This window comes from Pyrus communis, chromosome 6 (genome assembly GCF_963583255.1).
Source record: "Pyrus communis chromosome 6, drPyrComm1.1, whole genome shotgun sequence".
Lineage (NCBI taxonomy): Eukaryota > Viridiplantae > Streptophyta > Magnoliopsida > Rosales > Rosaceae > Pyrus > Pyrus communis.
In genome coordinates, this window is record NC_084808.1 from 3,420,774 (window position 1) to 3,436,294 (window position 15,521).

The following is a 15,521-nucleotide window of genomic DNA, read 5'->3' on the forward strand; positions in this document are numbered from 1 at the left end:
CTCCTCCCGAGATGGGGAATCAGATTTTCTAGTACTCGACAGAGGTTATGGTGCCCAGTTTCACTAGCCAGGGTCTTCCTAGAATCTCGTTATAAGGAGACAGGTCGTTGACTACAATGAATGTATGCTTTGAGACTACTAGTGGTGTTCTCACATTGAGTGTTATGTTACCAATAGAAGTTGAGGTGTATCCGTTAAATCTGGTAAGTACCTCCACTTAGTGTATTATCGTACTTTCCAGGTCTATCTTCTGAATGACGGATAACTGAAGTAGATTTATTGTGCTGCCGTTGTCCACCATCATTATGTCGACTATAGCATGTGCCAGTTGAACGGACATTACCAGAGCATCATCGTGTAGGAAGTCAACTCCTTGAACATCTTGCTCGATGAAACCAACAATAGGTTCAGGTTGGTGTCGACTGCCTGAACTTAGGAGATTGTTATAGCCTGCTGGATCTTCCTCTTCTTGGAATTGTTTGTGGCCCCCAAGTATTCGGACTCGATGAAGATGTTGATTCTGAAGGTCTTAGCAGACGGCTCCTCGTCTTTGTCTGTGTTCCTCCTCAGTTACACAGCTGGCTTGTTCATGTATATGTCCTATTTACCCTCATTCACCAACTTCTTTAGGTAGTCCTTCCAGGTATAGCAATTTTCGGTCGTGTGACCAGGACCTCGATGGAGCACACAGTACTTGGTATGATCTAGCTTTGAGGTGTTTCATTTGGGTTGTCTTGGTAGCTTGAACCAAGGCTTACTCTTAAGGTCGCAGAGGATTTGGTTTATTAGGATTGAGAACTTGGTATAGTTCTTGGTAGCCTTACCTTCTTTTACTGGGGACCGGTTTATGTGCTTGGCCCTTTGCTTGCTTCAGTCGTTGGACTGCTTCTTGTCAACCTTATTTTGAGTTGTCATAGACTTCTTCTGAGGTTGCAAAGCTACTTCTTCGGATTAATCTTGATGTTGAAGAGATGGGTGGACTTCTTCTTGATCGAGCGGTAGGATGAGTATTCTTTAGCGAAAACTATGGAAAGCTTGTCGAAACTCTAGATGGACCATGGAGGCAGGGTATGGAACCAATCATGTGCCTTGCCCTGCAAACTAGTGGTGAATATCTTGCACATTAAAGCGTCGTTGGCTCTGTAGAGGATTATCGCGCTGCGATAGTGCTTCAAGTGCCTTTCCAAGTCTTTGTCTCCTTTAAATAGGATGAAATCCAGCGTATTGAACTTACACGAGGGCTTTGTTTGCTCGATCTCATTTGTGAAACGTGATTTGCCCATGTGTGCCACGTCTTTGTGAAGGGCCTCGTTTATGGTTTCAATCGTTGGAATCCACGCAATCGCTTAGTGAGAAGTCTCTTTACTTCTTCTTGAATTTGCCTCTGCAGGGCAGTGAGGCTTCCAGCTACCCCTAGTCACGACCTGCTGGTTTGAGTTACTCTTCCCTATGTTCGGCTCATTTATGCCACAGTTACGATGTATGTGGTAAGTTCCTGGCAGATGAGCGGATTACTTGTAGGTTGTCGATTAAACTTGAGCCGGATTGAGCGACTGTTTCTCTCCGTTCGTCGTGCTGCCTACTTTGATGTGAGGTGGAAGATTGTCCATGTTAATTATTGGAATGTGGCCTAATTGCGAATGAACACTTAGCTTGGAAGGTTGTCCATGTTGATTATTGGAATGTGGCCCCAGTCGTGAATGTATGCTTGTTCGTGGGCTTAACTAAGAGCGCACACTCCTCCACATGTTAAGATGAGAGTATACGCTATCTCAAGGGCCCAGGCGAGAACGTACACTACCAGAATGCTCGGTTTGTGGCTGGTCGAGGGGTTGCTTGCCAGGATGCAGCTGGAGAAAAACTTCATCGCCTGTCTTTGTCCTACTTTGGGACACCTCGTCTGGGGCACGCTGCATCTTGGTGCACTATAGGAGTTGATTCACGAAGGGAGTCTACTGCATGAGGGCACTTGTTAGTTCGATGACCTGTCAGGATAGGTGTTGTTCGTCATTTAAAGTGAAAGAGCTGGGACGGTAGATGTCTGCTTGAGTTGTGGAAGTGTAATGGACTTCAGGTAAAAAGCTTGAGCCAAGATGGGTCAGATTCGCAGAAAGGTAGGGTGAAGATACCATTGGTTCAACTGTCGACCTCGAAATTTGGATTTGGGCTGGTTGAACTGGTCTGAGACCATGCTGGACCGTCTTACGGGCTGCGGGAGTAAGTTGGGCGCATGGGCTTTAGGCCGCCTCAGCTTGTCCTGTATGGCCTTTAGCTGGAGTTGCGTTAGGCTACAGTTTGCATCGCAGTTGGTGCTGCTTAGGCTGCCTTAGATTGGCATTTGTGTCCAAGTGAAGGTGGTAGGTGCTAAGGGCTACTGCTGAGGGCAAGCAGTTGCATAAGTCTACACCTGATGATGCTTGGCCCATAGGCATCCTGCCTTAGGGTTTCCTCGCAATGAATGGAGGTTGCCCCATGGGCCACTACAGAGACGGCTGCCATTGCTGGCATGGCCACAATGCCTCATGGTGGCAAAGGAGTGGTCTTTGCAGAGGTAAGCCTCGAGGAGCGATGGCGTGGAGCCACATTGCGTTCTCCATTGGTTGGTCCTTGTCCTTCAACGTAAGGGGTCCCATTGGTTGTAGTTTCTGAATTTCTTGCCATTGTCTTCGTAGATCTACGAAGGAAGTTGAAAGTGAGAGTCTTTGGATTAGAGCTCTCAATGAAAGCACGAATTTGTGGATGCAAATTTTCGCCGTCTCTTCCTTTGACGAAAATACACCTGCAAAATAATAACACCTAAGATTAAGGCTAAAAACCTCACGCACCCACTATGAATGGGGGGTGGGGGTGGGTGGGTTCAGGAAAAGCAGGGTAAAATTGGAATTTTGTAAGAATTTGTTTTTAATGTGGGGTGTGAATAAAACTACCCTTTGATTTAGTCAAATAACCTTTGATTGCTGGAGTTAAGCCTCATGCTTCTTCTAATGTGCTCTTAGAGGAAGCACGTCTTGGCCTTATGCAAAAGTGGGACATAAAAATATTGTTGTTCAAGGGGACTCATAAATCCTTATGGATTGCACCAATGGTGTTTATTCCGTTCCTTGAAAGCTTAGATGGTTCGTTGGCTATCTAGTGTTATCCATGCATGTACTCTATGCCTGCTGATTCAATAAACCACCTTATAACAATACAAAAACACAACAAAAGATTAAATAAAATAAACAACGCACAAGTCAAGGAAATAACTAGAAATCCACCATTTCCAATTAACCAATCTGTTAAAAAATAGGTTCATCACACTTCTACAATAAGCAGCAAAGCAACCCTCGGAGCTCTCTCTCTCTGAATTCATGTCAAAACTCCCAACCCAATAAATCGACACCACTGATTTTCTTTTTACTCTATATACCAAAAAATGATGAGAAGAAAGGGGGAAAATTGCACTCTACAAAAATTTATCAATACAGCCATCAAATAACCCCCCATATAATGGCCGCTCAAAAATATTACACTCGGGGTGAAAGGAACCCTCGCTGGTATGCACAATGAAAACCTAAGCGATCCAAATCAACAATACCCTGTAGAAGAGAATCTCGACCTGAATAAATGGTATGCCTATACCACAGGAGACTCTTGGACACGAAAAACAAGAACAAAAATAGGAAAAATGACAACACAAACAGTCGGATCAAGGCGTATCCTTCCACAGAATGACCTGACTCACCAGACAATGACTGAAAACCAAACCCAGAATTGATGTGCCAGCTCCAGAGTTCCCCAAAATTTTGCATATTGTTGCAACTCATCAGACAACCGCTCCAAGTACTTCAAACTGAAACGTCCTTGGGGCTCACCGACAACTGTGACCACCAAAGCAACCAAATACTCTGAATGGACCGTTCTCTATATTCCCATTACTACATGAAGGGAAAAGGCAAAGAAGAGCAAGGCAAAATTGAAGCCACAACAAGTGAGAAGCAAAATCATGAAGCTGTGGCAGCTGCTGCCTTCTCCATCTTCTCTTTTTCAATTTCTGCTCTCCTCTGTTCAGCATGCTGTGCAACGCCATTTGCAAGAGCCTGATAGTGGAAGTCCAGAGTCTGAGTAAGGCTCCGAAACCTCAACTGATCCGATGCTTGCATGCCTTCACAAGAAAAGCATAGGAAATAAGGCAACATGCCAGACATGCCATAAATTCAAAAAGTTATTAAACAGATAGCATGGGAAAGACTGTACTCATACCTTTGACCGCATCAACAAAATAGATAAAAGGGTCTACATCATCAATTGGTGACTGTAACTCCTCATCATCACTGAAATCATCGTCCGAGTCTGAGTCATACTCATCACTAGGCCGGAAAGACTTTGACTGTAGCACCCCCAAATGATAATTAATGTTCCGTCAAAGGATGCATAGCAAGAAAGACTAAGGCGAAAAACGTGGTAAAAGAAAATATAATTACTTGAACTGAAAATAAAGAAGCTAGCGACAATCCCTTGAGGGAAGGGATGCACGAAACTATGCACTGCATAAATTGCATGCCTAAATGGTCTTATGGGACTGTTAGGCATCTTTATTGACTTGGTACCGGACAAGCACCAGGCTGGCCTTTCACAGCACACGTCACAAGGACTACAATAATTTAAAGGAACTGAACTTGAACAGAAGTACAGCGTCGAGAATTACCAGAAAGCCTGACTAACTTGTCACAATGTAATTTTAGTCTCATAGAGGAAAAAAGGGAAAAGAGATTCAAAATTTGGGATGAGCTAGAAGGGTGAATTGTTCAGTCAATACTAGGCATCACAAACCAGTATAAAGTGACAAGACTACACATTGCGTGTTTAACTTCACCCTTAGTCTAAAAAAATCATAAAATATAACCACCATAGGATAACAAGTATTCTCTCTAAAAAAAAATTCTAATAAGAAAACAGGGCACACCTGTGCAGCTAACTTTTGAAGTTTAACGCTATCAGCTTCATCACCATCCTCATTATCAAGTCCCATTTCCTTGTCAGATCCATCACCATATTCATCATCATCATCAGTTTGGAAACCATCCATTTCATCGTCATCTTCTGGTTCCTCCTCCTTTGCAGCTTCTGCCAAAACAACATTGATAAGTCTCTAAAACTGATAGTAAAAAACTTATTTATATAAATGTGTGAGCCATGCTAAAAAAAGTTTTAAATTAAAATGTAAAAGTAACATATTTTCCTAGCTACATTGAAATGCATAAATATTCTCATTTCTAAATATAATTCACATTATAAATCTAAATATTCTCATTCATCAAATTAAATCACTGCCACACATTCCTCTCATGCTTTCATTTGTTTCTAGGATATTATTCTAATTGGAGATACAACTAGCAAGGTAAATCAAATCCAGTGAAATTAACAATAAGACCAAGATAACAATAGAGATGGAAGAGAAGAAAATTAGAAAAATAATGTAAAAGAAAAGAAACTGGCCACATGCTTACAAGTTTGTAAAAACAACAGTAAAAACAATAATACAGCAGATAAATTCATTAAAATTTTGAAGTGAAAAAAGAGGGATTTATTGTGGACAAGTCCAAGAAAGAAAAATAGAGGATTAAAAGATATTTAGTGCATATAAAGGACAAAAGCACACAACAAAAGAATGGAGGCCTGTATTAGTATATAATCTATATGGTTAAAGGGGAGAACATACCTGCAACTTGCTCCTTGTACGCAACCAGGAGATCAAGGGCAGCCCTGAAAACACGGCCCAACGCCTCCCCAGGCAACTGTTCAGCTGGGAGTGTAATTAATGATGTCAAACCCAGACAGCATACTTTTTTATCATGTTCCCTGCAATGAAAAACTCAATCACGCTCTACATCAAACACTTCCTCAAGGAGCAATACCAATGTGAGCATTCACAAACAGGCAGGTATGCACAGGGAAACAAATTCAGTTCATGGGGCAACACCAATGTGAAACCAAATTCACGAATTACCTCTTAAAATTGGCACGCACACCACTTTTCTTGATCTGTTGCAGCATCTGGAACCAAAGATTAAAGATCTCTGTTGCAACACCCAGCTTCTGCAATATGCTGAGTGCCAAAGCTGCATTATAATATAGTGCATCGGCAATCTGCCAACAGGAAAGAGAGAACAATTAAAAACATATCAAGTAATCATACAAATTTGGCCAAAAAAAAAAAAAAAAGGGTAATCGTACAAAGGGTCCAACAGTTGTCATTATAAAATCTTTAAATGGTCAGTTTATAATGTCACATATACTAGAAAGTTCTGAACGGGTCACCATTGCTTCTGGCATTGCAGTCATACAGTAAAAGGAAAAGGCTACAACTTGCTTGTGTAGGAACTGCAGAGGAGTTGACTTTTAATTATGTCGATTTGTTAAGCAATTATTTTAGAGACAGTAAAGCCAATGAAACATTGTCCGAAGACAATTAAAAACCACTTTCTGTAGACGTCCATATTGTGAGCACAATATATATCATGTCAGATTTCAACCAACATTCAGTGACTTCACTATTTTAATGGACTAATATAAGAGTTTCTAGGTACATGATAATATAAATCCACGTTCCTATGTGGCCAAAAGCACCAATTTCATCGAACTAATTAACTGGGTCCAGGGGAAAAAATGATATGGCTAATAGCTATGATGACATAAATATTCTACAATGTTTAGTTTCCTCTAAGGCACAGATCCACTAGGCAGACATAAGACTTTAAGAGAAGATTTAAAATGAGAAATACATGAGTTGATGTCTGGCTACTTACCACTCCAATGAGAAGACATTTCAAGTATGACTTCTCTGATCGGCGTAATCGCTCAACTGTAATTCTAAGATATGGTTCAACCCATTGATCAACCTGCCCTCTGCAGTTCTGAAAAACTACTTGAACGAGCTTTGGAGCAGGCTCAATATCACTGTCTTCCATATTTTTATCCGACATGATCTGAACAGAAGAAGAAGGATGCACATCTCATCAACAAGAGCAAAGAGACCGTATTACCATAAATTTCAATCACCATAGATATTAAGGGTCTGCTTGGTTGCCATTGCAATAAATATCTATTTGACCAACTGAAACTCAATTTAGGATCTAACCATATGAAGTGACTAACTTAATTATCACATAACTCAAGCAACTCACTAAAGTCAACCACGAGCTGTCCCAATTAAGAAGATATTCGGTCTTTAGTTCTGTCCAATTGACTTAGTGAGTTGCTTGAGTTCATGTGATAATTAAGTTAGTGTTATTATTCATGAATTGTTCCATTCAGTAGGGGTTGCTTAAATAATATAGAAATAAAGGGCACAAGTCATATCCTATATGCATTCTTCAGTCTAACAAGAATATAAGAAACTGGTAACATAGAAGTAACTCACAGCTGCAATCATATTCCAAAGGCTTTGCTGGTAGTCTGGTTCTTTACAAGTGAGGAACTGTGCAGTCCCCCTGGATATGTAGTTATCCAAAGGAACCAGAATATCTACAAAGGAACAAATAATACAAGTACATGAGTGCATAATTGCATGAACCATTAAAATTTCCAATTACGAAATGATTTTTGCTGTTTCCCCCAAATCAATTTTGTGCAATCATGTTAAGCATTAGGTACAGTGCATTGTACCATTTTACAAGTTCAAGTGTACCAAGGGCTGAACACAGATACAACCAGGTGCTGGGTTTGTTTCAATCCTAAGGTTTATTTGGATTGGTTTTTTATTGTTTGCATCAAGAGAAAATGGAAGGTTACTAGTTATACGCTAACAATAGGTTCTACCCAGAATATCCTAAGTTGAGATAATTATCACAAAAATTAACAAAAGTATAGAACATGAAGCAGGGAATCATGGAATGATACTATTTTTCATGTGCTTGTTTCATGTAAAATTGAAGTTTAAACCACAGATATTAAAATATGGGACTAACTTGGGAAGAAATCAATAGCCCATTCTGCCAATGCGTCCATCATTAATGGCCAAAGACTCCACATATCCAAAGATATTGTTGGAGAGAAAAATGTCATATACGATACGATTTCCAACACTTCTTCAAAAACCTCTGCAAGGGAAATTACAAGAGGGGTGTAGATCTGTTAGTCTTAATCAGCAATGTGTATAACACCAAGGAAAGAAATCAGGTATCTTAACCTAAGATCTTACTATTGTTTTGAACTCTAATATAACAAAGATCATTAAACTAATTTGCAAAGGTACATTGTAAGTTTCTTGAATTGCAAATTTTTTTCAAAGTAGTAGTATAAATCAAGTTGGGCATCAGAGAAAAAGAGTTTCTTTTTCTGACTTGAGGGGATTTTAAAGGAACAAAAATACCCAAGAGTTTTTTTTTTTTTTTTTCCCTATTATTAAAAACTGCCATATAAAGAATTGATGATGTTCAGGATGGAGGATACACCCATCAAGCAATGTTCTCTTTTATATAACAGTGACCTCGACCCTGGTGAAAGGAGTGAAACATTCTTTTATATAACAGTGACCTTGACCCTAGAGAAAGCAGTAAAACATACCACTTTTTGAACTGGACTAAACAGAAGTACTAGATAGTAGATATATGACACAAAGGAATACAAGTGTCATTCAAACCTTGGCCGTCAGTTGTCAACATCCTGCGCATTATAGGAAGCAAAGTCGGTTCAACTTGGACAAAAAGGTGATGAAGCCGGCTCACTGATTCAAGAATGGTGCTAATAGCACGCAAACAACCAACTGCTGCCAAAGCACCAGGGTCATCAACGTCATCATCAGCTTCAGCTGTATTCATACACCTCCAAAATGCAGCTGCCTACAAACAAGTAAACAACAGAATTATGCAAGCATATTTGAATGAAGCAGAAGTACTCTCAAAAAAACTGAAAAGTAGATATTACCAGATTTTGGCACAAACCAAGAGCATAAGGTGCCATTTCTTCCCCGAACTTGTCTACTATTGTCTCCAGAGTAAAGACAAGATCCTCATTCTCAACCTCATTCATGAGCTTGAAAAACTCTGCACAGAAAAATGTACACATTGGGCAAGTCTCATGATGATTGTTAATGATGCATAACAAGTTTTCTATCCACATACCATCAAGAAGCTGAGGAAGAATTGGCCGGATCTCATTCAAATCTGCACAGCATACAAAAAAAATTTACACACGGAAAAAGACTACATGAATGCAAGAGAGAGAGAGAGATGTAGCTATGTACCACGGCAAGCTTCAACGAAAGAGCGCAATGCAAAAACTGAGTCTACTCGAACAGGAAGTTCTGGGTCTCGCATCCCCGCAACAACACTATGCAATGCTTTACGGAAATTGTTCGAATCCGAAAATTTAATATGAGCATACTGTCCCGCGACCCAGGCTGCCTAATATTCATTTCATAATGAAGGATAAGAATGCCTTTTTAATTAAAAAAAAAAAAAAAAAAAAAAGGTATAATGAATACAATACATAAGAAAACTCTACAAAAGGGAAGAAGAATAAAGTACATATTATTCAAAACTGCTGTCAAGTGTAAGAATGAATAAAGACAGAACTTCTACTCTCCTCCATTAATTTACAAAGGGTTCAATAAAACACTAAGAACACTTGCGAAAATTCAACAATGAAAACCAAAGACTATTGCACAGAAATTATCATGACTGAAGATTATTGTTATCAAGCAACAGTTGTTACTGACAAGCATCAGGAAAAGCTTTATTCCTTTTATCTTGGAATCCAATGAAGTTCATTAATACTATTATTGAAAGCTCACTCTCCCTTGCGGGACAAAGAGGCTGTCCAACATTTCACCACAAACATTTGATAATAGATTGAGGAAAAGAGGATGTTCTATGGTTCATTTAAAATCGACTTACTATTTTTACTTTGATTTTTCCAACCCATACTCCTTGCATACAGGCCCTCTCTTTCTACCAATAATTCCCACTATGGTGCACGTGCACTGTATCTATCTAATATATTTATGTCTGCGAGGGCATACATTTCGAGTTTCTTCTAGACAAAGTTGCAAGTGATGACAGATTCCTGACTGTCGTGTAGCAAGCATGCGCCAATTTGTAAGACCAAGAGGGCTTCTTTTGAGATTGTATGGATAAAGTGAGACAAAAGATTCTTGATTATGGAAAGATCAGATATCCTTTCAAGGATCTTTAGGGTCGGTGTTCCAAGTTGATTGTAACTTAATTCTTGTACTGCTTTGGTGGTCAACCAGTCATGTAATGCTTGTTTGCATACTACCAATTCTTGGAATCTCAAGACTACCCTCTTGTCACCGTCCACCTCATTATTCATATGCAATACTTTCTTGGATGGGGGCAACAAGTTGAAAGTCTTAATAGAGATCTATAGAATACCACGGGGGTGCAACATAACCGAAAAAATACGAACAATTACTGTAAGAAATACAGAAAAGGAATTTCATGTAGCAAACCTTAGCTCTAAGATGACCAACAGGACTGCTAAACTCTGGGAATACATGTTGCACCAACATACACTCAAGTTCAGACTTGTAGGGTTCGGTTTGTTTCAGTTTGTCGCAAAGTGCTCCAATAGCAAGAAGAGCACCATCTTTCTGTCGATACGGCTTATATTCCACTGGTGCTTCATCATACCTGCATCAGGAAATAAAAATTTTAAGAGGAAAAAAAGTCAATGTTGAATCACCAATACACACGTATCATTTTCAAAAGATCACGAAAAGCTACCTCTTAAAAATTTCCACAATGAATTGAATGAACTTATGAAGATTTTCCTTTCCACGTTTTCTAACCAACTCACTCACCAAATCCATGGAAGCCGTCCTTGGACTGTATAAGTCTTCAATGATATCTGCACCAGCAAGAAAACGAATAAACCACCAATGAACAGTTATCTTCAAGTGATAAAACAAGAGTTTGAAAACTGACCATAACCCTTCCTCACATATTCATGCGGGTCTTCATCCCAAAGCCTTAGATCATTGTCATTGAAACACATAAGGGGAAAAACAATCTCAAAAAGAAGAACATTAAGTCGAGGTTGCAGCAGATTATACATGCTATTCTTTGATATACTGCATATATAAACAAATGAAAGGAGGTTAGGCAAATCATAAGTTAATTAACACAAAAAAACAACATGGTTGTATACAGAGACTTCATATTGAAGGTTGACAGATCCAATACAACAGAAACCACTCAACAACATAAGTTTTAACAAATTTTTTTCTTTAGGGATTACAACATTACTGATTAGTCACATGAAATAAGTTCACCTCAAAAACAAGGATTTCTTTCTCAGGGGAACTACATGAAAAGTCAAGTACATTTAATATTCATAGGATCACAGTAATTTTAAAATTGAAAGGAGATAATAAAATGGAAAAGTAACAATCACGTCAAACTTTCAGAATATTCATGAATAATATGCTGAACCGCATCATGGAATAGTAACAAATGAGGTGGTTCTAAGGTTCTTCAGGCTAAAAGAAAGCTTTGAAGTTTTAGATAACATTATTGAACCATGCTCACAAAAATCTGGTACATCAAATATTCTAATTTTGACATGAAAAATTATCTTAGTCAAGAGATACCAGTCCTTATGGAGTTTCATTGAATTTATATTGGACAGACAAAAGCACTCAATTTTCCAAAAATATTCAGAGATGTACCACAAAACAATAATTTTACCGAAAACAAGTAACTTTTCCACATCATACATCTTAAACCCCACGCTAGACAACGCAGAGTTGAATTTAAAGCATGGTCAGAACTACTATTGTTCTCCCTTGTGCATGATTTCTCCGTGTCCAATAGATATTCATTAGACATTTGGGACCATATGAATCACAAAAAAATAATTCGGCAACACCATTTAAGTTTAGGCCACCTTACTATCGATTAAATGAAATTTAACAAAAAAGATCATTAATAAAAGAATAAATACAGCACCAGACAAACAAAATGCAGTCAAATAGAAGGGTTTAACCCATGAAAAAAAAATTGCCCACCTATTGCTTAAATACTGAAGAATGAGATTGATAACTCTGTCAGGTAAGTAGCCACCAGTTCGGATCACATTCAACAAATTTAAGTGACACTCCAGAATCTTCCCTGCATAACTCCTCTGAAACATTTGAGCAAATGCTTTGTTTTCTGGCAGTTGAATTTTTAAATCTCCAAACCTAGAAATAAAAATATTAAATGGGACAAAATGTCAGATATATGCCTAGTTCTTGTTCATTGTTAATTTGATCTAAAAGTTATTCTAAAAAAAAACCTTATCTAAATCTTTACCGAGTGTACAGCCGATTTAAAATGTGGACAGTCCATTTCTTCACTTTCCACCACCCCCATGCTTTTCTAAGATCGGGATCTGAAGGCTGGCCTTCAGAAGGAACAGGTCTCTCCAATATGTTTAAGAAAAGCATCATCCAAGCATTGAACACATTTCCATCAAATAGTTGCTTTGGAATCTCTAGCTGAAAGAGGCACCAAAAAATGATACATATAAAAGTTTGTCTAATATTAATTTATACTACTGAACAATAATCATGATTCCTTCGACCTCTATGTCCAGAACATACATATATGGATGACCAGAAAATTTTACAGATAAGCTTGATCAAATCTGCTACTTCAAGTGATGGGTTGGGTATTTGGACAAGCCTGTTGAATATATTAAGCAGAGGTGGAAATGTCTCCTCAACGATGCGATAAACTGGTGTCCTTTCCTCATCAGTTTTGAACCTAAGATTTAAAATAACAAGTTAAACTTCCAAAGTAACTCGGAAGATAGATATTACACAAATATAGAAACTTAAGGCTTTCTGAAAGTTATATCAACACTTGGAAATACTAGAAAGATGACAGCTTAATCAAAACAACAATTGTCTATGAAGATGCCATGTTGCGTAAAACTACGGATCATTTTGAAGGTTTACACTTACAGACGCACAGTGGGTTCAAGTCTCAACTACCCATTACACAAACTAGGTTAAGAATACAACTTCAACATAGAAATAATTAAAAAAAAGCTTAAAAAGTGAGAATTTGTGAATTTTTCAGCAGTTCTGATATGCATAGCAAGTATTAGAATTCTGCACTGCATAAAATATATGCAACTTTGATACTCATTCTATTCATTTTGAGCGAATCAAATTAGCAGTGTAAACTGCGGGTGCGCGTAAAACGATAGAAAAAGAAATATAATAGAGAAGTAATGATATAGTAACTTTATACTGTACTTCATAAAGGTGATGACATTGATCATATTTATAGTCTTGATGATGTAATGAAAGCTGAATTAGTATTTAGTAGTGATAGGCAATGCTCTGAATTTGGAATGAAATAATATTGGCCTACAGATATACATAAACCCTAACCAACATGCACGCGTAATCCTATATTTTAATTTGGGTGGACTGAATCAACCCCACGCTTTCACCACTGCAATGACAATTTCACAATGTCCAATAGTCAGTTTGCATGTCTAGATACATGAATAGACCACACACACCCACACACACACACACACACACACACACACACACACACAAAGATGGTTACAAGCACAAAAGGGTATTTATAAAATCTATTCAACATGTAAGTTGTAAATTGTAACTAAGTAAATTTGGGGAAATTTGAATCCTATAGTTTTCCAATGAATAGTAGATAGGAAGCACTTCATATAAGAGAACATATGTCGTCAATTATATAAGTCAGACTCACAAACCAACTACAGATTCAAAATCATTAGCATGCATCAGATATAAAACTAGCCAGGCTTGTAGCTTTAGCAGAAGGCAATGCAGCTGTACATAATAGCCACTATTCTAGGAATTATTTTAAAATTAGCACAAATAACATAGCGTACTCATATTTTCTAGAGAGAATCCGCAAAACAAACAAAGCTCCATAGACTTGTTGATCTTGTAAGTTATGCTTCACCCAGTCTAAAAGGCGTGGCCACTGCTCAGGGTAATCAGCATGAATAATTGTCTTCAGGCACTCACCTAGCTGTACCCTGTACAACATGACATTTGAAATTTGACATTGCCAGCAAATAAGAAGAAAAACAAAACATTATTACACAACACATAAAATTATAAAAAGCTAACAAACTAAAACTACTGAGAATGTTTATGTCTGCATTCGCAGCCATAGTGGTTTCATCTACCTAGCTATGCACACATCTCAACTAAAGTAACTGAAAACAGTGAACAAAATAGCAAGTACCTTAACAATGGGGGAACCTGTGTTACAAAGACTAAAATGTGATCCCTCACGACGTCTTTATCACTCTGTGATATCTTCTGCTGCTCATCTACATCAACATGCAAAGAATAAGCAACTGCCAACTGGAATCACCAGTGGGCTTTCGATACTAGATAAATTCTACACAATCATTGAATACCAGGATCAAGAGGTGACCAGTTCTTTGCAATGAAATTCTTGAAATGGATGCTGCCAACTTGCCGCACAGCCATGTCACAATTGCTGTCCACTATAATTTGCAACATTCTCACCAAATGCTGTGGTGTATACTGAAACTGTAATAAACAAAAACCCCATATTGACGACTCCGTCAAAGGAAATAAAGTTGTAAGTTAGAAGAAAAAAACCTCCTCAACTATCCACTTGTCATGTTCTAGTTGATATGTAGTAGTGAAATTTCGTTGGAGAGACTAAAAAAAAGAGTTTTTCTAAATATTGGGATTGAAGTGTATCCATTAATATTATATATAATACGGAAAAAAGAAGAAAACCGAAAGACACACACAAAGAAAGTCAACCACAAAAACAAGTAAAGCTATCAAATTGCACAATCAAGGTCTTATCCAACCATAAAAAGCCCAATTTTGCATCAAAATTACAACCACTTAATAATAAAAAAAATGGCGAAACAGCTTCAGTACAAGGCATTGCTGAACGAATTTAAGCGAACCGAAGGATGTATGCACCTGATTGAGGCTCTGCTCGGCGGCGTTGCGCTCATCGGGATTGGTACTGAGAGCAGCCTGTAGTATCACAGCGATGCTAGGAAGATCCATAGCTGACGATCGGAGCTCCAATTCGGATCAAAACTCGACGATCGGAATTTGATGCGAATCAATCCAAAACCCACGAAGGGGAAAAGGCATATGATTGCGAATGGAATTGGGAGGAGGGAGAGAGAGTAGTGACTACTTGCTAGGGTTTTTAGACAAAAGTTGAGGAGAGAGACAGCTAGGGACTGTGTTGTTATTTAAATAACTAGGGTTTACGGTTGTTGAACTAATATCGTTGAGGAGGGGTCACATACCAAAATATGAAAATAGTATTTGATTTAGGGTAGTGTTTGTAGATGTAAATTTTCATCTTCTTGGATAAAATTGGACTTACAAAACAAATAACACCTTAGGTCAATGCCAAAAGCCTCACGCGTCCACGATGGATGGGGGGCTTTGGCCGAAGAACCTCCGATGCCAAAGTTAGAATTTTGAGGGAAAAGTGTTTGAAAAATTTTAAAAATTTTGCAAG

The 15,521-nt window shown here is 38.3% G+C and overlaps 1 protein-coding gene across 1 annotated transcript; it reads right to left on the reverse strand.

The window, feature by feature from the left end:
- Positions 1-3,233: 3,233 nt before the first annotated feature.
- On the reverse strand, positions 3,234-15,256 carry LOC137737006 (importin beta-like SAD2). The gene is made up of 22 exons (XM_068476346.1): positions 14,963-15,256; positions 14,416-14,551; positions 14,238-14,325; positions 13,876-14,025; positions 12,587-12,749; positions 12,297-12,481; positions 12,011-12,184; positions 10,929-11,074; positions 10,728-10,851; positions 10,454-10,634; positions 9,227-9,386; positions 9,105-9,146; positions 8,908-9,026; positions 8,624-8,822; positions 7,950-8,081; positions 7,403-7,506; positions 6,789-6,968; positions 5,990-6,129; positions 5,702-5,841; positions 4,946-5,106; positions 4,243-4,369; positions 3,234-4,144 (listed from the first exon to the last, which is right to left on the reverse strand). The coding sequence occupies exons 1-22, from the start codon at positions 15,050-15,052 to the stop codon at positions 3,984-3,986; spliced, it is 3,102 nt and encodes a 1,033-aa protein (XP_068332447.1). The 5' UTR covers positions 15,053-15,256; the 3' UTR covers positions 3,234-3,983.
- Positions 15,257-15,521: the final 265 nt, after the last annotated feature.